At 32.4% G+C, this 26,288-nt stretch overlaps 1 protein-coding gene across 2 annotated transcripts in view; it reads right to left on the bottom strand.

Moving 5' to 3' along the window:
- The window catches only part of LOC149425811 (protein amalgam-like), a 331,117-nt gene that overhangs the window by 291,034 nt on the left and 13,795 nt on the right, over positions 1–26,288 (bottom strand). For both annotated transcript variants that reach the window (XM_089641737.1, XM_089641745.1), the window contains exon 2: positions 1,040–1,322. In XM_089641737.1, coding sequence (XP_089497863.1) covers positions 1,040–1,175 — 136 coding nt within the window. In that variant the 5' untranslated portion in view covers positions 1,176–1,322. The remainder of the gene's footprint in view (positions 1–1,039; positions 1,323–26,288) is intronic.

Raw genomic sequence — 26,288 nt, 5'->3', positions numbered from 1 at the left:
AACACTGTATATATCAGCATTGTATCGAACACAATGTTACCCAAAGGCCACAAAGCAGCTTTTGACCATAGAAGGATAAGAAAGCTAGTATTTACATCGTATCCCCTTCTTGGCCCGAGATAACTGAGCACAACGCCCGCCGCGGATACAGTATTAACGTCGCATCCCCTTTCCTTTGCCCATGCGAAGCCAGGCTAAACACTGACCGGCGACCGTCAGCCAATCACCGCAAAACACGAAAAAAAGCTAGAAATATTTCTCTGTTCATATATAATGCTAACTAAAAATACACAGGTTGAAAGGCTGGACTCGCGTCTATGATGTAAAGTAAGATTGAAATATGTAAAAATTAATATTAAGTAGTTATAAGGATTTCCTCACACCAACGTCGGGCTGAGGACCCACTGATTTATATTGTACCAATTATTATAAAAACATTAAAAATGCTAGGGAAAAGCATCACGAGATGAAGCGACGTAAAGAGTACTATTGAATAAATAATTTTAATATTGACTATTAAAATCATGCGAAAGCACACGAAACTGCACAAAAATGCACCTCGTTAACGTGGGGCGGTGCTGACGTGCGCACACCGATTTGTGCACGCTCCCGCTATTCTTTTATGTACCGCGCGAAAAGCGATATCAAGTGTCTCTCTTCCGACCTCTACTCTGACTGTTTCACTCTGGACTGTTTCTCCCGCTGGAACCACTACAACCGCTTTTGACTTTTGACCTTGCGCTTTCTTGAACTATCAACTGCTCTCTCCTTGGATATACGATATCACAGCAACCGGATCAGGCCCTGAACATAAAACAGCTCATCGACTAGAAGACTCAGCACTCCCCTATTTACAGTCAATGTAAAGGACTCCCGTCTGATACAAGCATTATAATAAAAAGTTTCTCTCTTGACTCCAAACATCAATCAGCTGAGTGGTGATATAGTCATTGTAAATTGAGGTGAAGTGGAACATGAGTAAGTATGTGACAAATAAACAAGTGGCAAGTAATATAAAGTGACAAGACAGTGGACTCACCTTCCGCCAGTTGCAGCATGCGCAAGAGTAGCGCGATGGCTCCGAGGCAGGCATGCTGCTTCATCCCATGTAAAGTCCAGGCAAACGCGGCACTATTTACCTTGCGCACGGCACTGGTCGACTCATGGCCTACCATTCACTGTTTAGACACTGTCTGTCGAACACCAGACAGCGCTGGTGTGAACTGTTCATAAGACGCGAAACTAACACATAATTTTGGAAACGCTGGTTATAAAAAAGCGCAAATGTTTATTGAATTAAAATTAATAGTTTCACTCGTGAGCTGAAAAGAAAGAAAAATATGATTAGAATTTTACAAGAAAGCATTTTTTATTAAGGTAAGCAGATAGGTACATATGAAAAAAAAATTAGCTCGGAAAATTATGGTGTTTTTATACTCGTCTTTAACTGACGTAACAACGTAACAATAATGTTTATTTTTGAGTTTTGATTTTAACTTCATGTAGCGACAACTAGTGATATTATAACAACTAATTTTATATAAACGCAGTAATATCTCTGATGTCTTATCTTACATGCAGAAGTATCTCTGATGTCTTATCTTAAATGATGAACTGTCTTTGCTGATTTATCATAAATGAATTGTAATGTCATTATAAAAGATTGGATTTCATTGCCCCGAACACAACAACAGATCGGAAGATTTATTTAGAATACCACACTGTGAATCCATATTAATTTATTTTTTATGTATTTATTTTGTTTTGTTTTATATGGAAAACCAACACTTATAACAAAAATTATCTCAATCTATTTAGACTTATCTAAAGCCTTCGATACAATTTCGCACAAACAACTTTTCAAGAAGCTAAAGAACATTGGCATTAATGGAGTAAAATTTGAATTAATGAAATGTTTTATGTCTGACAGAACACAACAAGTTAAATTTGACAATAAGACAAGTGAACCACTTTTAATCACGCACGGAGCCCCACAAGGGAGTGTACTCGGCCCACTAATATTCCTCATATACATAAACGAATTATGTGACATTGAAATTTATGGTAAAATTGAGACCTTCGCTGATGATACGGTTATTCTGTGTCAAGCATCCACATGGAAAGATTTGTTCATAACAGCTAAAAAAAAGGTTGTCAATTGTCAAAAAATGGCTTAACAGAAATACTCTTTCCGTTAACACAGTCAAAACAAAATACATCACACATAGTATTACAGAAAAAAGTTCAACCTCCTTATAACTTAGACTTGTTTTTGCATGATTGTAAAATAACACATCGAAAGGGTAAAACAAATAAAACACCTAGGAGTTATTATTGATACACGCTTACAATGGACTGAACACATTAATTTCATCACTAATAAACTAAAACGAGTCTTGCACCTAAAAAAAAAATTAAAAAGTTTTCCTACTAACAAGAAGCGGTCGGATCTAAGACTTGAACCCTGGACCCCGAGGCTTTTGGGTTCAAGCTCAAGATACGACCGTAACTTTTCAAGAATCGCTAATATTGTCTTCAATAATGAAATATTTCAATTTGAGGTTTTACTAATTAGGTTATTTAAAAAATAAATAAAAACTTTAATGGTCTAGAACGTTCGGGTGTTTATCGTTTATCTTTTAATAAACGACTGTTTGTTTCCTGAACAAAATAAATACTATAATAATAATAATACACCTTTATTAATATACTTTATTTTAATTATATTTTATTGTTTTTCAAATATCATTTGCGGCTTTTATTTGTGATACACACTGCCCTTGGATGCAAGGATATCCAAGATTAGTTGGAATTACACGCAGTGGCGAATATAAATTATACATAATATAAATGTGTTTGTTTAGACTTTGTATTATTATTTTGCATAGGTAACATACACATCATGTCATCTATCTATCCTAAATAAATTTAGAACTTTGACATCAATAATTTCAGTGACGTTTCAATTAATTTAATAAAACGAGTTAACTGTTTTTTTTCTGTCAATTGCTAGATACCTTGCTTTATCTCCAAACCCAACATGATTTGAACGAACTTCATTAGTTCTCTAAAAAACTTATTGTTAGTTTTGAAAAGTTGAAGTAATAGTGTAGATTTTAATCGTTATCATCGGTATAATTGTAAATTTCAAAATTTAAGTTTTCTACACATTAATAATATGAGTAAAAATTTCACAACGTTAATTTCTGGGAAAGCGTTGGTATAAATAAGCCTCGCTCAAATAACAATAAAACTTAATAATTAATTATATTCAATATAAATCGGTTTAAGACTTGATGGTGGGACGTAAGATTTGATTTATGAAATAAGTACGTTAAGTAACGTTTTATTAATGATATATGGACAATTTGAACACAAATCACCAATAAACACAACAAAAAATGGTGGTAAGGTTATTGCAGAAACATACGGTCTAATTAATAAAAAAATCACTTAAAAACGGTTAAAGAGGTGTTTTGGTTACACATTATATAAAGACTGTATATTTTTTGTTTATAATTATTACTAATAAAAACGTCTTGTAACATTTCATTTTTCAGACTTATGGGCGCTATGCAGGTCAGTTTTCCCCGCCAATAACTGTGTTGATTTGGAATTTATGATTAATATCATGTTTTTAATAATAATTTCTATTCTAATGGAGTTATCGTTACATAATTCACTATTCTATAAGGATAAATCAATTTATTTACTATTATTTGTCAGTTTTAATTAATTAATAATGTCATATTGTAAATAGTATAGTTTATTTTTATCGGAAAAAATGAGGTTAATCCGGACTTATTACTTTTTTATTGATTTTTACAGCGTGAATTTTTCCATGAAAGTGATGTTGTTTAATAACATACATGCCTTAACATGTGAAGATAAATAAAAAGTTTAAAAAAAATCAAAATTTATGTTGATGACAAAATGAATTCAAAATATCTAATTTTTCGTTATTCTCTGGGTAAGTACGAACGAAAAAAAGTAAACTGACAGTTATCAAACATAATCCTGAAATAAAAGGATTGTGTTCTTTGAATTTTTAATTATCTGAAAATTTTCGATGTTTTCATTAAAAAAGTTAGGGTTAAGCTTTTTATGTTTGAAATAAACATATTGCAATTTTTAAATATTAAAGTATATTTCAAATACAAAAATAGTATAAATAGTAAAATACTCAAATAGTTGTTAACAAAGAAATATATAGAACATTTAAAATACCCTGGAAAAATTCCGAAATTATATGAGAAATTAATTTTATTTCCAATTTGTACAACAGATAAACAACCTCTTTTGACTGGATAAGCAAGGTAAATATCTTGTGTATCTTTTCATGAGCTAATTTATGTATCAATTAGTAAGGTATTCACATACGCGGTCATTTATCAATTAAATAAAAAATCACCACCTTTTTTAGTAAGACCGTTAGAAAATAGCGTTTTTCACTGTGGTAGGTATTGTTTTAGCAATACTCTTTTGCTATAAGAGGTCGTTAGCTAGTTTCCCCCTAACTTAAAAAGTCAGGATGGAAAAAAAAAACTATACAAACACTGAACATTATTAGATATGTATGGATTGTATGAACAGCTTAACTATACAAACAATGAACATCATTAATTACATTTGGACTGGATGGACTGTTGTATTGCTACGTAGTATTGTTGCGTTGTATTACTACGTTGTATTTCTACGGTGTGTTGCTACGTTGTACTGCTAAGGTGTATTGCTACATTGTATTTTTAATCGGGTTTGTGTTGCTTTCGGTCGAACAAGATTTAGTTTATTAAGACTTTATTTAGACAATTTATTAAGGCGTTTTGCGTCACTCAAAAGAAAAAAATTATGTTTTTTGTTTATCGCATCACGTCACGTCAGACGTTGTTTGTATTGATACAAACTATGGACATTGGACACGCCACCGCACTGTCACGCTGTATTTACAGGTTTCGGAATAAAAGCTAACATAATTGTGTCATATTTACACAGTGTTCGTTTTAAGATAGATAATATCTGTAAATGAAGGAGCGCCGCAAAAGGTAAGTGTTTTTTTTACTGGCCGAGTTATATTCTGTTACTTCTGTTCAATGTTTTCAAAGTTAATATGAAAATAATCGCTTTTTATATATTCTTTTCAGTAGTAACTCGAATTTAAATTATTAATCATTTTGGAAGGTGGGTATAGGTACCACCAAAAAACATTTATTGAACAAGGAAAACCTCTGTCATAAGTCGTCACAAAAGGTTCGCTACTTTTAGAGACTTAACAGGGCTACATGAGGTGAGGTTTGTTTAGGTCAACGGACGCATCTATCCTTCATTTGCGTTGCAGGCCGGATCAAGAGAGACTGGTTGATTGGTTGACGGAGACTTTTCAACCTTTCTATTGCTTACACCACAGTGGGAGGGATGGATTTATACTCCTAGACACATTGACCCCTCCTTCCTCCAAGAATTTATCCTTTATTCCTTAGAAAGACCCACTACAGAGCATCCCCAAAGATATTCGTTGAGGGAATTTATTTTCTTTAGGGCCTCTTGCGTAGGGCTAGTGTAAAAAATAAATATATAAATAATGGCCTCTTAAACTTGTCCATTTCCTCCACAACAACTTATATAAGCCTTCTAACGTTCCCCTAAATAGTTGGACTGGCTCCGGCTAGTTGGGACAGAAACCACCTTCCAATATACTTTCAATATATTTTTTATCGTTATTGAAATTTGTGTCCCCTATCAGAATATCACAAACCACGATATTTAAAATCACAGGTATTTTTAGTTACACTTTTAAATCACAGGTATTTTTGGTTACACTTTTAAATCACAGGTATTGTTACTAACACTTTTAAATCACAGGTATTGTTAGTTACACTTTTAAAACAAAGTATCACTAAGACTTATAAATAATATTCGTAAGTCTCATTTAATTTGTCAATTATTCACGTTCCAGAGTAAATTATTGTTAGCACGTACTATCAGAGGCCGCTTCGTAACCATAAAGGCGAATTGAATTATACAATCTCATTCAGGTAGAAAAGACACAAAATAATTTTATTGACCTATACATTTTAAACGATATGAATAATGCGGAACGTGATCTAGATTATGATAACACATAATAGAAAATAAATTTTATAAGCGAAGCTGGGCAGGATCATTGTGGTTGGGCGACGTCTGTTTTCAAGAGAGGTTAGTTAATATGTTACTATAAAGTGAATTTAATATTTGATATTTCTAAAAGGTAAAAATTATTGTATAAACGAAGCTGGGCAGGATCATTGTGGTTGGGCGACGTCTGTTTTCAAGAGAGGTTAATATGTAACTATAAAGTGAATGAAATATTTGATATTTCTAAAAGGTTACAATTATTTTATAAATGAAGCTGGGCAGGATCATTGTGGTTGGGCGACGTCTGTTTTCAAGAGAGGTTAGTTAATATGTTACTATAAAGTGAATTTATTATTTGATATTTCTAAAAGGTAAAAATTATTGTATAAACGAAGCTGGGCAGGATCATTGTGGTTGGGCGACGTCTGTTTTCAAGAGAGGTTAATATGTAACTATAAAGTGAATGAAATATTTGATATTTCTAAAAGGTTACAATTATTTTATAAATGAAGCTGGGCAGGATCATTGTGGTTGGGCGACGTCTGTTTTAAAGAGAGATTTATATGTGACTATAAAGTGATTGTAATATTTGACATTTTTAAAAGGTTACAATTAATTTATAAGCAAAACTGGGCTGGATCTTCGTGGTCGGGCCACGTATGTTTTCAAGAGAGATTAACATGTTACTATAAAGTGAACGTAATATTTGACATTTCTCAAATGTAACAATTATTTGTTCAAATCACCTAGGCGTCCCTTTCTTATTATTGTTAAGAGTGTTCGGAAAATATATGAAACGAAACACAATGTTAGTTGGGGACGCTCGGAAAGGACGCAGCACGATCAAGGAAATCATAAATATGCCAGAATGGGGTCATCCAAATAGTAAATAGTCAGAATAACAAAGGAATACGTACGACACGATGTAGTCGTGAATGTTGCAACCAGAGATGTGCAAAATGGGTACCCAAAACCATTTGAAATGCAAAATGGAAATGGGTCAAAACTTTTCCATTTGAAAATGCAAAATGCAAAATGGTTTTTAGAAAAGCATTTCAAATGCAAAATGCAAAATACCTATTTTCAAAATGCATTGAAAATGCAAAATGGTTTCTCAGGTCAAACAATTAAAATAATTATAGAATTTTTAAACAGTTTTGTCATTTAACAATGGACATCAATGTAGAACAAACATATTACATGACGGTTAATCAAAAAATGCCACGACTACGGATTATGAACCACAAAAAATTTGCGCGGGACAAATGTTGCCAACGTAAAAACATAGAAACTGCTATCTAACATTTAATATTACAGCGTCATGGCCCCATGTTTAGTATTTGAATCAGTATTTTTTGTAATGGTATCACTCAATTGCCAGGTCTCCTAACAGGGAGCAACTTGACAAATGTAAATTATCTCTCATAGCGAGGTTGAGGACCGACTGATATTTGGGGCTTATGAAAAAAAGATGAGTGGAGATAGTAGGAAGAATGTTGCAAAAATGCATTTAAAATGGAAAATGCATTGAGAAAAGCATTTAAAATGCAAAATGGTTTTTAGAAAAGCATTTAAAATGCAAAATGGAAAATACCCATTTTGCATTTTGCATTTCCATTTGAAATGGATTTATTTGAAATAAAGTACATCTCTAGTTGCAACGAATACGTGCCGATACAGAGTTGAATGGCCGTCCATTGTGTTTACCTAATTACTAGGGAAATATACTGATTTAAAATTAAAAGGTTAGGTTAGGTTATATTTTAAACATTTTTTGTAAATTTGATATTTTTGTGGCTTTACCCGAATAATTAGGTATCCATCTCCACTTTTCTCCATCTCATTCTCTGACCTATTCTTCTCCTCTAACATTATACTATATTTAGTTGTGATGTTTGTTTAAATTGAAATGATATCAATGACCAACAGATTTCATAATGAAATAAAATAATAATTATAATTTAAAGTGGAAAATTACCGAATGAATAAACACCACGTGGTATACTCATAAGGGTGGGTAGAACGGTAGGGGCTCTGTTCCTTTGTTCTGACACACATCCCTTGATTAAATTACATTCACGCATCCACCCCTATTAGTCTATTATTCCAACTCATCACAGCCTTCTTGACTATTTTCGTCTACATCCGCATCACATATCTTCCTGAAAACCCTTATCCTCGTCAGTCGTGCGAGTGAAACTGTCCAATCGTTGCTTCCGTAACAGTATTATTTACATAGCAGTTCTCTTCAAATTTAGATCAGTATTTTGCGGTACCACTCGTATCGACACACAAAATATCCACACACCCGTGAAAAACTATGGGATGTTACTTTAATTGCATCTTTTAAAGATGGCCTGCCAAAGTAAAACCATATACGCACATTTCAATTCTAAAATTTAAAAAATGGTTATCAGAATTAATATTATTAATAGGTACATATTTATCTACTTATTTCTGGAATTGAGAAGACTCTTTTAAACTATTTCTTAATATATCCATCAGTTCCAATTTTGAAGAGTTCAGGCTCGCCCGTACTTAGCAACAAGGATATTGTAATTCATAGTGATGTTATTAAAAAAACGTTTTTTGTTTTTTTTTTGAAAAACCTCTTTCCATTTCAATGTTCATGATTCGTGATTGACAGTGGGGCTAGAAGAACACTCTTCTAACAACGTAACATGTCCAACTAACTTAGAATTGACGCGTCTGGTTTTGGACCGAACCCTTCCAGTTGGATGAGCTCCGCTCCGACCACTGGGGCATATTGTACAATATTACTCAGGCGAAAATTTGCCCGGGAAAGATGAAATGGCCAGATTAACAACGTAATGGGCGCCATTAAGCGTGGGCCAAGAATGACCGTTAACGACGAAATAAAAGTTTGTACCGCACACCACCTTAAATGGTGTGTCGAAAGCCATTTGGCCGAATGGACGATCGTTCCAAATAGTAATCATGATACTGGAGCAAGTTCAAATTATGTTAATATTGTCCCAACACAGCCACGCTTTGCGCTAATATTGTATATGTGTCCAAATCATACGATTGTCATGAAATATGTTAAAGATAATGGCTTCCCATCATGGTCATACTTAAAGGAAGTTTTGTCAAACAGTCTGTTTGGTATTTTGACCGTTCGCAAAATATGTTTTTTAATTGTCTATGGCAGGGGTCACCAAATGGCGGACCGCGATTTTTTATATTATTGCGGACACAATGCACTACCAACACAATCACCAGGAACAAGATCACATGGAGATGAATGATGGACTTGCCGAACGTCACAGCGGTGCTGCCAAGGTCTGTTATCTATGTCCGCGCTTAATTAGCAGCAGACACATACCTGTACGGATGACGAACCTCGTGCTCGCACTTTTGGTGGACGCGGTGGACTCTCTTGCTGCAGCAGCCGGTCCAGTTTCTTCACCACTTAGGATTCTTGCTCCAGAGTCTCCATCCTCTATCTTTGTCGAATGTCACAGCGGTGCTGCCAAGGTCTGGTATCTATGTGAGGATATTGTGTCAGCGCTCTATTAGCAGCAGACACATACCTGGATGGATGACGAACCTCGTGCTGGTACTGTTGGTGGACGCGGAGGACTCTCTCTTCAAAATTTTGCATATTATCGCAGCGGCAATCCATTATGTGCGGAAATGGGTATTATATGGGGATCCATGATCTAACCGTAAATAAACAAATCCCTGTTATCAAATATTACTAACTGACAGCTGTCAAAATCGGCGGAAACGCGTTGTTGTCAGGAAGCCATCTTACCAAAAATAGAATTACTGGTGTAGCGGTCTCTGTGAGAAGTTCGTAAATTAAACTTCCAAACAACTTCTGAGAGCATTATTTACGATAAGTTGGATGCATATGTAAGCGCTCCTGTGAGTAACTTTTCAAAAATTTACGAAAATCGTAAATTTTACTTACAAGTGTAAACCCAGCCTAATATTTAAATTTTTTGTAATACTTGTAAACCCAGCCTATTATTTAAATTTTTTGTAATACTTGCATCAATTCTAAAGCGCCCCTGAGGTGATATCTCACAAAAACGGCGTTATACAAATTGTCTAGTAAATAAATAATAAATAAATTTAAAAAAACATAGTAGTAAAAATGATTTTTAATTCCTGTCTCACTGCGAAATTCCTGTGTCGAGACAGTCGCATAAAAAGGCTTATTTCTGACACACTTCAATTAGTCTATTTTTTCAATGGCCTTTCATAACTCATTAAAGTCATAAATAGAATTCGACATGCATTTTTAAGTAGGTAGTTACATTACTAACTGCATTAACAGGGGTGTCCAAGCCATCATTGCGAGCGAGGCTTCAACCACTGTAGATCGGAGGGCGCCACGTTATTATAAAGTCTGTTTATATTTGCACTCAGCTTAATTTTAATGCATTATGAGAATGACAAATAATATTCTACGAGGGATTACATTATCATGTTCCAGAAATATTACGGTATATTTTATGGAAGCGTTTGTCAATATATGTTTTTTAATGAATATTTATAATTGTCGTTTTGTTTGCATTTAAGAAATATGCGAAGCCAGGGCGGGGCGTTAGTAAAATTGTAAATAAAATTCACGCCATTTAGGTAATTTTCCAAAAAAAATAATTTTATCTTTGTTTCGCGCTATTACATTATTTTTTTAAATATCCTAATATTTAAAGAGGCTACTTAATTTTTATGGCGACAGACATCATTTAATAAAGATCAAGAAAAGATTTCACTGTGCGGATACAATGGACCTAGAGAACCGATTCATTTCATCATAGTAGGTTTCTAAGTAGTAATATGATAATATACGAAACAAATGTACTATCCCAGCCACGAGCACTCGATTCCTACGGGTCCCGGTGAGACCAGTATACCAGGAAGCACTGATTTGTTAGGACTTGGAACACATGCTCTGAGGAGAGGAAGGAGGTTGTTAATCGCCTGGTATATATGGCAGCTTAATAAGCCAATATTAAAATTCCGTCTTCCTTCTTCTTGCCTCTTTTTGTCTTTTCATGGTTTTCTCGACTCTTCTCTTGCATCGCTTTGGCACTTATTGGCTCACCTTGGTTTTTCTAGACTTTTCTTGGCTTTTCTTTGTTATTCTTATCATTTTTGGTCTTTCTTGACTCGCTTTGACTTTTTAGCATCTTCCCGCATCTTTTCGCCGCATTATAGCTCATTTAGGCTCTTCTTGGCTCTTCATGGTTCTTCTTCACTCTTCTCTCTTTTTGTTTTATTTTCTTTCTCTCAATTTTTTTCTTTGTCTTGCTTTTTCTCCGCCCCCTTGCTTCTCCATGCATCTTTTTGCTTCATCTTTTGATAGAATTCAAAAGGTTGATTGATGTGGGTTATTTTCGGAATTGATCCTACGTTTTAAGTCTTTTTGAAATAACAAAATCATGTCGAGTATTACGGAGATTATTAGAACGTTTGTTTACTGGTGAATTTGTTTGTAGATTTAATACAGACAAAGAAAAGATTTTACTTTGCGGAGAAAGTGGATCCGGGGAACCTACACAAGTGATAATAGTAGATTTCCAAGTAGTAAGCAGATTTCTAATTTTCTCTTATTTGATAAATCAAAACCAAAATTTCTCCTGAAACCATAAGATTTGTAAGTAGGTATTCAATTTCAAATAAGGAATTATACAATTTGTCCAAAGAAATGTCACCCAATGTTCTCACAATACAAAATTGAAGATCATAATATTAATTATTTTTTAAACTTTTTTCAGAAAAGTAGATATCATAATATTGACAACCGATTTGACAGATCGTAGTAAGAAAAACGGTCACGTGAACTCTGGTGAGATACAAATGTATTATCTCACATGGAAACTATCTTGACTCGGAACTGGAGCATAACAAATAAATTAAGAAACTGATGAAGTGCCAAATGGTCGAGTCAAAATAGGACTTCACAACGCTCAGTTAATAATGTTCGAGAGGAGAGGAAATTAAAATATTGGTAAGCTTCCACCTATCGTTATATATGCACTACTGGACGTTTCCATTAATTCAGCAAAACACTGTGACTTTTTGAATATTGTAAGGGTTTTTTTGAAACAAACTTCATTCATTTCATGTATATTAAGATTTTGCTGAAAATCTTCAACAGTAATTCACTACAAGACACTGAATTTAAACATTGCCAAATGGATAAACCATTATATTATTACATCTGGAACATTACAGAACATTACATCTGAAATGAACAGGCTTGTACGCAATGGCTGGAAAAATGAGAAATTGTATTATAACGTACATTAACACATGAGATAAGGCTTTATTACCTTGGCTGCTGAATGAGCCCAGAACGTTCGTAAACGTAAATGAAAATTATTTTGGGAACTGGCAAATATTTTAATCTCAGAAGACAAAAAGGAGAATACTGGAAATGTGAGTGGCAAGAAGCAAATGTAAGGAACGAACAGCCAATGTTGGAACAGATTTCCAGAATATGTGATTGGTCCACATTGGAAGCTGTATACAGGAATGGCGACAACATTCCCTAAGTTACCGATGTATTTATCTGATGCACAGATGTGACTTACTGCATGAGTGACGTTCGCGCATCAAATAAACATCAGTGCCGACTATACTGTGAACATAATACACTCAGTTGAGATATGATATAGTGCCGCCTGAGGAATGCAGACATAAATGCTTACCGGTATATATCTGTATGCTGTTATAAATGCTCATGAATGGTATTGTAACAGGAAAATATTCCATGATAATGGGTTGAAGCAGTGATAGCATAGATTCTTTGGTGCATGGAGAATCCATAACTAATTAGAAAACAGGGACAAATACCGTTATTACGAGATGATTCACGTACGGCCAGTGCGAGATCTAATGGCGCCTGAAGCAAACGTTTGTAAATTAACATTTCCCATGAAATTGTAATGTTGTTAAATCGGACTGGTGCAGGAGCGGACGAGGTAGATTGGCGCCTTGGGAATGCATTTGTAAACTAATAAGGCAACAGAAACAAATAATGCCGTCATAATGGATTAGTGCGGATGCGGACAAAGTAAATTGGCGCCTAGGAAACCCATTTGTAAGCTGGTCCAATACTGTTGTTGTTGTCATTCGTTTATGCAGAGGCCGAGTATCCTATTTAAAAGTATCGGCAGAAAAATAGCCATAAAAAACAAATCACATTGGCGCCTGAGGAACTCATTTATAAATTTGTCCGAGAGTAACAGGAACAACAAATAATGCCGTTATAATAAGATACCATTTAATACTGGCTGGAATTTTTTAATGTATATTTTATTTTGTTATAAAATTGAACATTTTATATCTAGTGTATATCTATTCTAAAACTCTAAAACTACTATAAAAATATTCCATCACCTACGTAGGGGAGGGCGGGGTTGGTTTTAACGGAGGTAAGAATTAACAAGCTGATTCCCGCCAAACGTGAAGTGTCAAAAATATGATACTCGGTTTAGAAACAGTATATATACAGCCGAACGTGTCAATTTCATTTTATGCAAAAGATGGGCTCATATCACCTGTGTTAGAGGTGACACCAGAAAATACATATGCCTCAATTGTTTTTCGGATGATGAGGGATCGTATTCCGAATAACTATTGCCTATCATAAAAATATACTATCAAAGTTCCTAACATAGTTCCTATCATAGTTCCTATCATAGTTCCTATCATAGTTCCTATCCTAGTTCCTATCATAAAAATTTTTGTTTCATTTCAAATAAATATATCTTTAATATGAATGACTTTTATTTAATTATTTCATAGAATTTTAGCTTCTGTTAATAATTGCCCCTTGCGTTAATACTTACCCCAGCTCCGTTAATATTTACCCCAGATACGGGGTATGTATTAACAAAAGATTTTATTGGTTTTGATGACTCTGTCTCTGAAAGGACTTACCTAACTGATGATTTTTGTTACTAATATCATAGCTGAATAACCAAAGCATGCTATGAATAAAAAAAAACAAAAAAGTTCATTATCATTGAAAATATAAACCATATTACAAAATGTGTTAGTACCAGCCCCGCCCTCCCCTACTAATATTTGGACTTCACAACATTGAGACATATAACCTACGAAAAATTGCAAGACTTTTGGCTACCTTAAGATTAAAAGGGAGTTCATTGAACATGTTGAACTTTTATAATAAATATTGTATTGTGTTGCCGATAAATTTGTCAGAATTAGATATGAAAGTCGAAACATTGCAATGGTGTTAGTAGCACATAAGCTGCTCAATGGGTACATTGCAATCATTTTTATTTTGGAAGAGGCAGACCAACCTACCAATGATCATGCCATTGCAGAGATGATCGCACTCTTAAACTACATTTCTTCTGACATTTTTGCGTTCAGCGACTTCAAGATTGCAATAAATATTTTTTTAACACGAGGCCACGTCTCAACTGGTGTTATTAATCTAGTGGTTATTGATGTTTTATTACGATGAACGGTTTTTGTGAAATGTTATTGGATTCACTGTTATTCACAATATATAAAAATTTTATATATTGTAAATTAACCAAACTTTTTTTGCAATGAATTAATGGACGTCGAAACATTAACTAATGGGCCATGTAATTTCCAAAATAAAATTTTGATAGCCCATTTCGCTGCGATTACCTACTGCTCAAATCCGAGCGAACGCCACCCAAATAGGCGACGATATGTAGCCTTTGAATCGGATTGCAGTTAGCTTTTTATAATCCGATTTAATGTCTGTATTGACGACCTCTGTGGTCAAGGGATAAGATTATTGTTTTGATCCATGTTTGCGCAACTAAAATATATACTGCATAGAAATAACAAAATAATATTCTTCATTTGCGTATTTGCAACGCTAAAATGTATTTTGACAGGACTTACTTCTAGCGAGCGTCAAAATATGTGGGTGTGCGTTTTGATGTGATATACGTATTCTGTATTCATCTGTTCAATGCGATAACCGCAATAGACTCCCAACTGCTCACAACCGTCTAAGGTGAGTGATGTATGTTGTGAAGCTGAAAGTATATGGGAGGGGATGGTGATGGGAGAGAGGAAGATGAGGAAGCACCTAGCCATTCAGATCTTGTTAACAAACACAGCTAACGCTATTTAAAACACTGTTTTAATTCTGAATGGTGGTTTCCCCAAGGCAATGACCGTACGGAGAAGAATGAGTATTATTATTAAAATCTTGTTAAAAATGTAATGACAAGCCATTTCCTAATTAAATATTTGTCCATTCAGTATATATCGGAACACGTGTTCATGGAGTTGTGCTTTTCCTGATAAATATAATGACAGAATGCGAAACTATTAGAATTTTTATGAACACGTGTTCCGACATCCTCATAAAAAATTCGTGTTTTACTTAAAGTTTGTAAGAAAATCTATCAATTCATTCGTTAAAAGCCTGCAGTCCCGTTTTGTGATCAGATTTTCAATACGTAATTGTAAAAAGCATTCACTTTGTGGCTCATCATAATTTATAATAAAAACACATAAATTTGTTTTTGACCACGATAGTTTTATTTTCACTCCAGAGTTCACTTTCAGAGTGAAAATAAAACTATCGTGGTCAAAAACAAATTTATGTGTTTTTATTATAGATTTTTAATAAATTAGCAATATTTTATATCAGGAGTTTTCTCTGTGGGAGAGTATCTTCCAGTCTGGAAAGTGTCGCAAATGTGTCAAATATTATTTTGAGATGAATTAATTGTGAAAGAAAACAAATAAATCAAACAAAATATAACCGGATTTGAAGCAGTGGCTTCCACATTCGTAGCTCTTAAAGCTTTACACCTTGACCACGGAATTTTGGAAGAGGAGAGCGACATGATCATCAAGCGGGTTGCTTAGCGCCAAGTGCCACCATACAGAAATAATTGCCTTAGTAAAAACGTGCACGCAAAACAAATAATTTAATTTCAACGTGGGTTCGTCTCCGTTTACAAGTTTAATTATGTAATCAATTAATTATGGTTTAATTATTCCTACTGTATAATGAAGTTCTGCAAAGTTTCGACCACAAACAGAGATCTGTCACTTCAATTTACTCCACTGAGTAACACACCAGTTTGTTGACAGTTGTTGGGAAAGATGGGCCTTCATTATTCACTAAGTAACATAATAATAATTTAGAAACACGCACGCGTCAGTTAATCTTAAACAGAGCTAAGCGAAAACACACATGAAAGAGTAATAAAAGTAATCGTGTCAATATCTCTGTATTAAATTATTTTACAGGGAAGAAAATGACAAGAGAAAAGTATGAAAGGAATGTTAATCCACAAACAAAACTGAACAATATGAAGAGACGAATAAGTAAAAAACAGAATACACAATCCAATTCTTAAAATTTATATTATTCACATGTGAATAATACGTTTTATTTAAAGATTAACATTTTTTTATTTTATTTTATTAATACAAGACTTAGAGGGTACATATGGTTTTTGTGATATTTCACCCTCCATGCTAGGGATGTCCCTGTGTTATGGCGGGTGAATTTTACAGTTTGAACAGAAACTATACATTACTATAATATGAAAAAGAAAAATGATGTAAAGCTAGTTTGGGTTGCAAGAAGAGAATGGAGAAGTTAGAGAATTATAAGAAGATTATAAGATCTATTTACTAATAATTTGAGAAATTATTAGTACATAGATCACACTAATTATTTATGTACATACTATACCGCTAAGTTAGGTAATAAGGATATATTATGTTTTATCGGAAAGGTGATTAAATTGATAGAGTGTAGAATAAATGGGTATTGTAGTTGTAATATATTCCGTGTATAGGGATCAATTTCGTAATCTGTTTTTTAAAGGAATGCGGTTGACTCACGGTTTTTAGGTTTTCAGGGATAAGGTTAAAGATTTTAGGAGCTAGGAAGAAAAATTGTCTTTGAGCTGACGTGGTATGTAGTGAAAGTGCTTTGTAGTGACTGTTGGTTATTATTCTGGTTGTATAGTTGTGCTGTAAAAGAGTTTTGTTTTTATATTTGAACAGGAAATGTATTAGCGAAGATTTCAGGTGGAGTTGTCGTATGTTTTACATATTTACTATCTTAGTTTCATTTATTGGATATAAAGATTTTTTCAGGAAATTATCCAGGAAGTAAAATGAAATATGTGCTAAAGTTTGTGACAACCCCGTGAAAAGACTAAGAAGAGGCAATACCCTAAAATAAAATCTTAACAACGTTAGTGAAAAAGCCATGCACAAAAATATACGATGCGCGGCTCTGGTGTATTATACAGACCGACGAATTTGCCCTAGCAAATCACTAAAATAAAATAGGAATCTTAACGATATTATTGATAAAGTCGTGAAAAAATAATATTCTAAATAAGATGTTTCTAGAGGGATCCCTCGGAAAGTTACTAATTAATATAAAATTTTTAAAACATTTTACATTCAATATGGTTAACGGTAAGAAATTGTTTTTATTAATCTTTAAGCACAGCATGACACGTACCCCGTATGGGTAAATGGTATACCACATGTCTCTGGCTATCTTCAGCATTAACCTTGATGGTATCAAGAGACATGCAAATAACATGTCTCTGGCTATCTTCAGCATTAACCTTGATGGTTTCAAGAGACATGCAAATAACATGTCTCTGGCTATCTTCATCATTAACCTGGATGGTTTCAAGAGACATGCAAATAACATGTCTCTGGCTGTTTTCAGCATTAACCTTGATGGTTTCAAGAGATATGCAAGAGACATGGCTAGTTACTGGCAGTATGGTCAGATTCAAGATAAAAATTGATATATACAATTAGTTTAATCTAAAAATGATGTGCAAAAGAATGTTAATAAAAATAAAACACATAACTTCAATAAGTATAATAAGTAAGTATTGCTAAACGCACTTTTTGGAACTATAAACGTTCAATGTGCGCTAAAAATAGATCGAATCGTACATGTGTCGCTCTGACTCTTATGAAGCCACATTACTGCATTACACCCGTGCAAAGCCGGGGCGGTTGCTAGTTTCCAGATATTTTTTGTTTGTTGGTTTCATTTTGTGGCCATTTAAATGTTCAGTTACTTTCTTATGACGATTTTGGATGGTTCGATGAATTTGAACAATTCATCAAATTTCATAGTTGATTTATTTATTTAGAATTTACGGCACAAGTGCCATTTACATACAAAGTTTTTATTTTATTTTTTACATATACATAGTGCAGTATTAAATTTTGATGAAAAAAAAATTAAAGAATTAAATTTATTAAAAACATAACAAATAAAATAACAGCAAAGAAAGAAGCAATTACAATAGCCTGTTATGTAGTGACCTCATTAAAATAAGTGGCCTTAAAATGTGTTATTAGTGCAGCTTTATATTTTACAAGGGGAATATTAAAAGTATCTGCGATTTTAGCATAAAAGTTCCCAAGTGTGTGTAATCTGTTTATAACTGAGTTATATCCTGAGATTGTGGTATAATTGTCACAATAATACATACTAGAGGACCTTGATCTAATGGTAGGTACATGAAATTGAATCAACATTAATATGTCAGGGCTGTCCAACTGATAATTTATAATTTTGTATAAGAATATAAGATCAAAAATTTTTCTTCTATCACTTAACTTAAGCAATTTCAATGAATATAATAAGAAATCATAATCTATTGTTTCTAAAGGAATTCCAAGCCTAAAATTAATACATCTCAAAAATTTGCGTTGGACTCTTTCAATGGTATTAATGTGATTATTAAAGACAGGTGACCAAATTGTACAGTTGTATTCTAGAATACTTCTAACGAGAGATGTGAACAGAATTTTTAATGTGTTGATAATGTTTTGAAAATCCTTGGAAATTCTTACTATAAAACCTAACATTTTCATAGCCCTGTTAGCAATAGAAGTTATGTGAGATACAAAGCAGAGTTTTTGATCAAACATTATGCCTAGGTCAAGTATTTCCATTACAGAGATTAAGTCGACATTACAAAATGAATAATTATAGATTATTGGGTGTTTGATTTTGTGGAACCTCATAACTTGGTATTTGTTAATATTTAGTTGCAGTTTATTACTAGAACACCATTTGAAAAAGTTGTGAAGGTTCTATTCAGTTTTTTGAAGCAACTGGTCAGTAATTATATAATATTAGAAAATGAATAGAACCTTCACAAAACTTGAAAATCAACTCTGAAATTTGATGAATTGTTCAAATTCTGTGAAACAACCCGTCCTAAGTATATTTTAGTCCTTACTGTTGAAAAAATAAAGTTCTTTACAATAGGATTCCAGGGATTCGAGATTTGAATAGTAAGAGTAAAATAGATCATTTGAAACCCAGAGGCCAAGTTTTGGACAAAGGTATTACTTTACAAAGGAGTTGAAAATTAAAACTACTTTTGAAAGCTTCGATAGTTCTTGAAGGGGATAAAGAGCACCAGGAAAATTAAGTAAAATATGATACTATCAATAAACGAACTAACGCGACTATGCGAGATGATAAAGAGATATTTTAAAATGTCTATTCTAAGAATTTTTTCATCAAATCAGAATGACAAAGTGAATACCCAAATATAAAATTGTTTTTGCTCAAAGGAACTACAAATACCTCTCCACTATGCTCTATAATTCACTTCCAATAATTATGAAGAAAACCCATAATGCAAATTTTTTTTTAAAACACCTCAAACCTGGTTTGAAAAAATCAGAGAAGAAGAATTATGCAACATTTTAAAAATAAAATCTAGTCCACGTCAGCATAGGAACCCCTTGTGATAAGTACTAAGAAAAACATTACAATTTATATTTTATCCTTTTAATTCGTTTTATAAAATCATAGTAAATCGTTTTATAGTATTGCATTAGATATGAATATAATTTTTAAAAATACGTATTTAGTAACTTCAGCCTCAAAAAAACACGTGATTAAATAAGTATATCATCTACTCGATTTCTCCGTTTATTCCATATTTTAAGGTTTTATAAATTTATTTGGCACATTATGGCAAGCGATTGCTCAGAACGTTTTTGCAAACTTCTATGCAAAAAATATCTCGATTTAATTGATGCTGAAAATAAAATTCCAACATTTCAAGTCACCAAAGAGGAATAGTATCTATTATAAACGGTATAAAAGGAGGTTCTGCTCCTTCACTTTGATAGAATTACAGTTTATATCTAAAAAAATATATTATAATAAAACAAATAAAAAACTTTATTCCACTTAATTTTATTTTGACCGTAACCGGTTTCAGCACTACCAGACCGGTTCCAGTCTGAAGATGGCTTTGACGCTTTGGATGGCTTTTTTTACCAGTCTGAAGATGGCTTTGACGAGCTGAAACCGGTTACGGTCAAAATAAAATTAAGTGGAATAAAGTTTTTTATTTGTTTTATTATAATATATTATAATGGAATTCCAACACGAATTATCGGTCTCAAAAATAGAAATACTAAAAAAAAAATTTGACTCCCTAAACCGTTAACGCACAAAACAAATATAAGTTTAGAAAGTGGAGTATTTCCATCAACTTCCAAATAAACTATCAAAAAATCCAGAAGAAGTAAACTATTACCGAAAAATAATAATAATGAAGTTTGCCATTTTATATAGCGCCGTTTTCGTGAAAAATAACTTCAAGGGCGCTATGAGTGAACTCAAATATGGCTGAGGAAAAAAAAAATTTTAAAAAGAATTATCCAATATTTAAAACGTTATAGTATAATTAATGCAAATCATTTCGGCTTTATGGAAAGATTGAGCACACAGGATGCAATTTCAAAATTAACTAGCTTTGTTCATAATTAATTAGATAAATCTTTAAAATGCATTGGAATTTTCATATACCTCAAAAAAACGTTTGACAAAATATTACATGACAAGCTTTTTAGTAAATTAAGAAATATTGGAATTAATTGTACAGCTCTAAAATTTATGAAAAGCTACATTTAAAAACGTAAAAATTAACGATGTGCATAGTCCGCCAAAAATAAGTTATTTCGGCATAACTCAAGGTACAGTCCTGGGACCTTTACTGTTTATCATCTATATAAATGACATATTCATACAAAACTAAACGAAAAAATAATATCTTGTTCTGACAACACTGTCATAATAATCGACACATATCTAGTACTGATTGGAACACTGTAAATAACCTCGCAAATACTGATAAACTGGTTCGATAAAAATCTCCTCTCATTTATTTATTTATTTATCTATATGAAGTTTTTTACAAGTGGTTTTTCGATGCCTGTCTCACTAGGGTAAACCTGTGTCGAGACAGACATAGAGTACATCGATGTATATACATATAGTTAAGTGAATATCAATAAGGGTAAATACAAAATATAAAAATAATACAAAATAATTTCAATACAATCAAAAGAACGGTTGGGTTAGGTTAGGTTAGATTTCTATTCATTCTTCATCTATTGATTTAAATCAAAGCCAGAATTAAAAAATTACAATACACTTAAGTAAATGAAGCAGAACTAATTGAAATATATCGTGTTCATTACTAAGTAGCACTTCAAAAAATAAATATTTTGGTGTATATATTGATCAATATTTTAATTGGAAAACATGTGTGAACTTGTTAAAAGAATAAGTAAATGTATTTGTATTTTTAAAAGACTTAGAAATATTTTTAGATAAGAAAAATTAAAAAGAGTGTACAATGCAATTATTGTTCAATCTATATCACCAAATACAATACTCCTGCGGGGAAACGGCGTGATGGTTTGTGAGGAACATTTGAAAAAAAATTATATCCACTATAAAATAGTTCAAAGATTGATAATTAATGTAATCTTGAAAAAAATCATCCACATTTTCTTAACCTACAATAGACAAAATATTCAATACAAAATTTGTTTAAGGAAAACATTAAATTAACTTATAATTCAATATTTCAGCAAGATATCAGAAAAATATTAATATCCCAAAATTTTATACCAAACACATTCAAAATACCAATAATATATCTCTATGTTTGTACAACTTACTTAAAAACCTTTCTTTAAATATAAAACATATCGAACATATTCACGAATATCGTTCAAATTGACTACTATAAGAGTTCAAATATCTGTTATTATTTATTTTTATTTTATTTATAAAATTCATGATAATACATTATAAAATTTATTTAATTATGATACATTAAATCACCACACTAGGCGACTGTCTGTTTCATGGTGACCTATGGAATGTGAGGTGAAAATTTATAACGGAATTAGAAAATATAAAATAAAATAGAAAACAGAAAAACGACAGTAAAAAAGAATAAAGAAGAATAAGACATGCTATTATGCAGGATTGGATCATTTACATAACCCTTTTTTCTAGTTCTGTTCACAAATATTCATATGCATATATTCATACGCATATTTATATATATATTTGTACACACACATATATTCACATACATACATATACTTACATATATGTACATACTTATTTTTTCACACATATATTTTATCGACATTTACAACATGAGAAACAGGCTACTTACACTATCAAATTCACTCATCAAAAAGGCGGCAAGCCTCTTTTAATAAATTATTAAATATATTCGGAGCAAGAAAATTAAACTGTGACTGTGCCATTGAGATTCTTGTTGCTGGAATAATATAGTTGGATTGGTTGGAATATCTTGTGTTACAGATTGATTCAATAATTTATTTTTTTGTAAATTTGAATTTGTCATGAGAGGTTATATTTTTTACATATAAGGATTTTAGGAAAGTTGAAGTCTATAAATAAGTCCTTCATGGGGTGTATATAATGTGCTTTGTAAATAGTCCGTTTTATTAATTTTTGGACTTTTATTAGTGAATCTAATATAATTTTAGAGCATCCCTCCCAAGACAATTATACTGTACGATAAAATTGATTGACACAGGGAATAGTATACTGTTTTGAGTGACTTTTTATTTAGTATATTTCGTAATGATCTGAAGATATATGCCAGTTTCCGTATACAGCTTGCAACATTTATTACATGATCTTCCCATCGAAGTTTATTGTCAATTATATTTATTATTACTGATAAATAAATTTTCCATTTTTGATAAAACCTGCGTTTTTGTTACTTATCAACATCAAACACAAGATCTTTGTCTCTCTATGGTGAGAAAAGGCTACTTTTATTTTAACATTATAATACTAAAAAATAATAAGTGTTATTTTTTCAGTTTTAAATCAACTACTTCCTCTGGTGACCTCCTAATCAGAGATTGGCTATCACCAAGAAATTATCACCCTGCGATCTGCAGTCCGGAACGATTTGCGAAATTGCACTCGTGCAGTCACGCAGATAAGGAAGCCAAGAAAGTGATGCATCTTATGTCAATCTTCTTTTGGATTATCAAAAGGGTAATCTATGTGAGCCTATAAATTTACTTTATTTCAAGAACGTTTTGTGAGGGAGATTCTGTACATGAGAAGCGTTTTCACAAACATAATTTTTTTTTCAATTCTTATTCTCTATTTAGGTATCTGCGAAAAATGGCTAATTCAGTTTTGTTTTTTTAAATCAATAAATTTTCCTACTTTATGTGTTATGTTATCGAAAATGTTAAATTCGTATGTACAATTGAAATAACTATAAAGTGTAAAAGTGCCTTTATTATTTTATTTTAATGCATCTGCGTAGGCCACCAGAAATAAACTTTATTTCTGATTCCCTCTCAAAAATTGTGCCTAGATATAAGTTATGCATTTTCTTCGGAAATATTTATTCATTTATTTATTTATTCATTTATTTAGACGCCGTAAAAGGCTTTTACAATATACATGATTTATGTTTACAGTGGTTCACAGGAGCGAAACAGTATTATGTTAAACAGAATAATTACTGAGAAATTATGTTGAAAATTAAACAAGAATAACATCTGGTATACATAGGTACAATAGCATTTTTATTTTCAATCCGTACAGTAGTTTAGTATTGAGGTTATTGTTACCTTCAATATTGGATTTGGTTGAATTTGCTGAGAACTAAAAGTTAGCTCTATTGAAACAGGGCTGTCAGTAAGACATCTCATAACAATTTTGGGAAAAATTATAGTTTTGATTAAGTATATAAAATTATTAGATAACACTCTTCTGTCTGATATCTGATGTAAGTGCATAGTTTAGGTTCTGTGATAACTTATGAATAGAATGGTATTATGCCTAATAACTTTGATAATTACGACAGAGGTATGTTATTATAGCCTTCTTATAACTATATTCCGTGCAGTTGAACACATCTACTACTTCTGAGAAAGCATTGCCAACTGCATGCAATCTAGGTATAAGCGAGTTTCTAAATGACTCAGTCCTGATATTGTTATTGAAATTAAAAAGAATTTTGGATCGAGTGGTTCTAGTGGGTATATGGAAGGTAATTAGGCTTAATATATCAGGGATATAATATATAGGTGTCATATTTAAGTTTTTAATAAAAAAAAATTATATTTTCGGAAGAAGTAGGTACTTTGAAAGATAAAACAAACGCATTTTATTTTTATGTTTATTAAAAATATAATTTTATTACCTACTATACAATGAATATCTTCCATATAAATTAAAGAATTGCGCACAGGTATTGTTGTGAAATTAAGTGAAGATCCCAACCAAAGTTTTGTATCTTAGGTTAAACCTGAGTTAAGTGGTTGTAGTTCAAATAGTTTAAGCTTTTTGAGACAGATGGCAGGCGATCATTTTTTCTCCTTCCAACAGACTGAGATTAATAAAACACATTGTAAAGCCATAATTAACCCTCTTCTGCTTTTAACTTCTTTGAAAGGAACATCTCAGTCCTTTGGGGGGGAAATTACTTATTGGGAAAATATTGTTTTACGGTGTCAATAAAACTTTATAATTGTTCCGAAAAAGTAGTGTCTCATTCAAAGTTATCCATTCTATCCTCCAAGTTCACCAAAAGCAATTAAACAAGTATTATATTTTGTTGAATGTAAATATTGCACAAAAGTCCCAACAGTCTGGAGCCAGTGAGACTATGGTATTATAGATTGGGGTATGTTGTGAGGCTGAAGGTAGCGGGGGAGGGGGGGGTGAGATGGAGAAGATGATGGTGAGAGAGTACTCGGCTATTCAGATCTGGTCACCAAACACAGCTACAGCCACTTAAAGCAAGGTTTCAATTCTGAATGGTGGTCTTACACCAGGGCGATAGCGATAGTATCTTTTACTCTGGAACGTGCGGCAAGTATACTATACATTATTTTAATTGAATAAATTGTGAAATAACACATATTAATCAAATAAAATTATCTGATGGATGCCGGAATTTGAACCTTCTACTTCGTTTTTGCAAAACAGTTCCCTCCCGTACTCTTTTGAATTGAGCAACACAATCATTTTAAAAAGGAGACAATTATCGATAGTCAAAGTATCAACAGCCTATACGTAGTATGTATAAGGGTCTCAAATTGTTTCAGAGATACTGTGTTAATGGCTTTTAAGAATTTGCTTCAGTTTGACGAAACAATTTTTATATTTTATTTTGATGATCGTGCTACAGAAAATATTTTATTAGGTACGCGGATTATGTATCTCAGTTTTTACTGAAAGGACTCCGCTTTTAATCACTTTTAAAATAGCCCTTAATCTTTGCCCTGTAATCAAAATTATTCCTAAGAGCCTGAAAGATTAAAATATACCACTTAATGGTAAAATAAGACGAGTTTCCAGGGAGATATTATAAATATAATATTTAATTTGATTAGTATGGACCACTGTTGTTATAATTATTTGTAACAAGCCAAAGTGTTCCAAGTCACTAAAAGTTCCAAAGCGGATTAAGTCTAAGTGTTGGGACTTAGCTCAAAGCTTCTTGATACTAATGAGAATTTGTGGTAATAAGAAATAAAAATGGGATCGTTTTCCCTAACAAGGTTAATTTTCCTTCTTTTACGGCGTCGTAAAACAAAGATCGACTTAGTGATAAATTAAAAAAATAAGTACGCCACCCTGAGCTTTTGTCTGTTGTATAAAATAAAATTATCTGGTTATAAAGTTTCAAGAAAAAATCAGAAGTGGTTTTCCTAATAGGAGTATTTTCAGATTGCAATGTCACTGCTCTAAAGTCAATTCTTTAAGTTATTTCGTCCCAAAGAGTTTGTGGTTTATTTATTCTATGAAAATGGTATTTTTACTCGTCAATACA

The sequence above is a fragment of the Hesperophylax consimilis genome, chromosome 2, assembly GCF_061612785.1.
Source record: "Hesperophylax consimilis isolate HC1 chromosome 2, BYU_Hcon_1.0, whole genome shotgun sequence".
NCBI classification, from domain to species: Eukaryota; Metazoa; Arthropoda; class Insecta; order Trichoptera; family Limnephilidae; genus Hesperophylax; species Hesperophylax consimilis.
The sequence above is the reverse complement of the archived record's forward strand: the minus strand, read 5'-3'. Positions and strand labels throughout refer to the sequence as shown.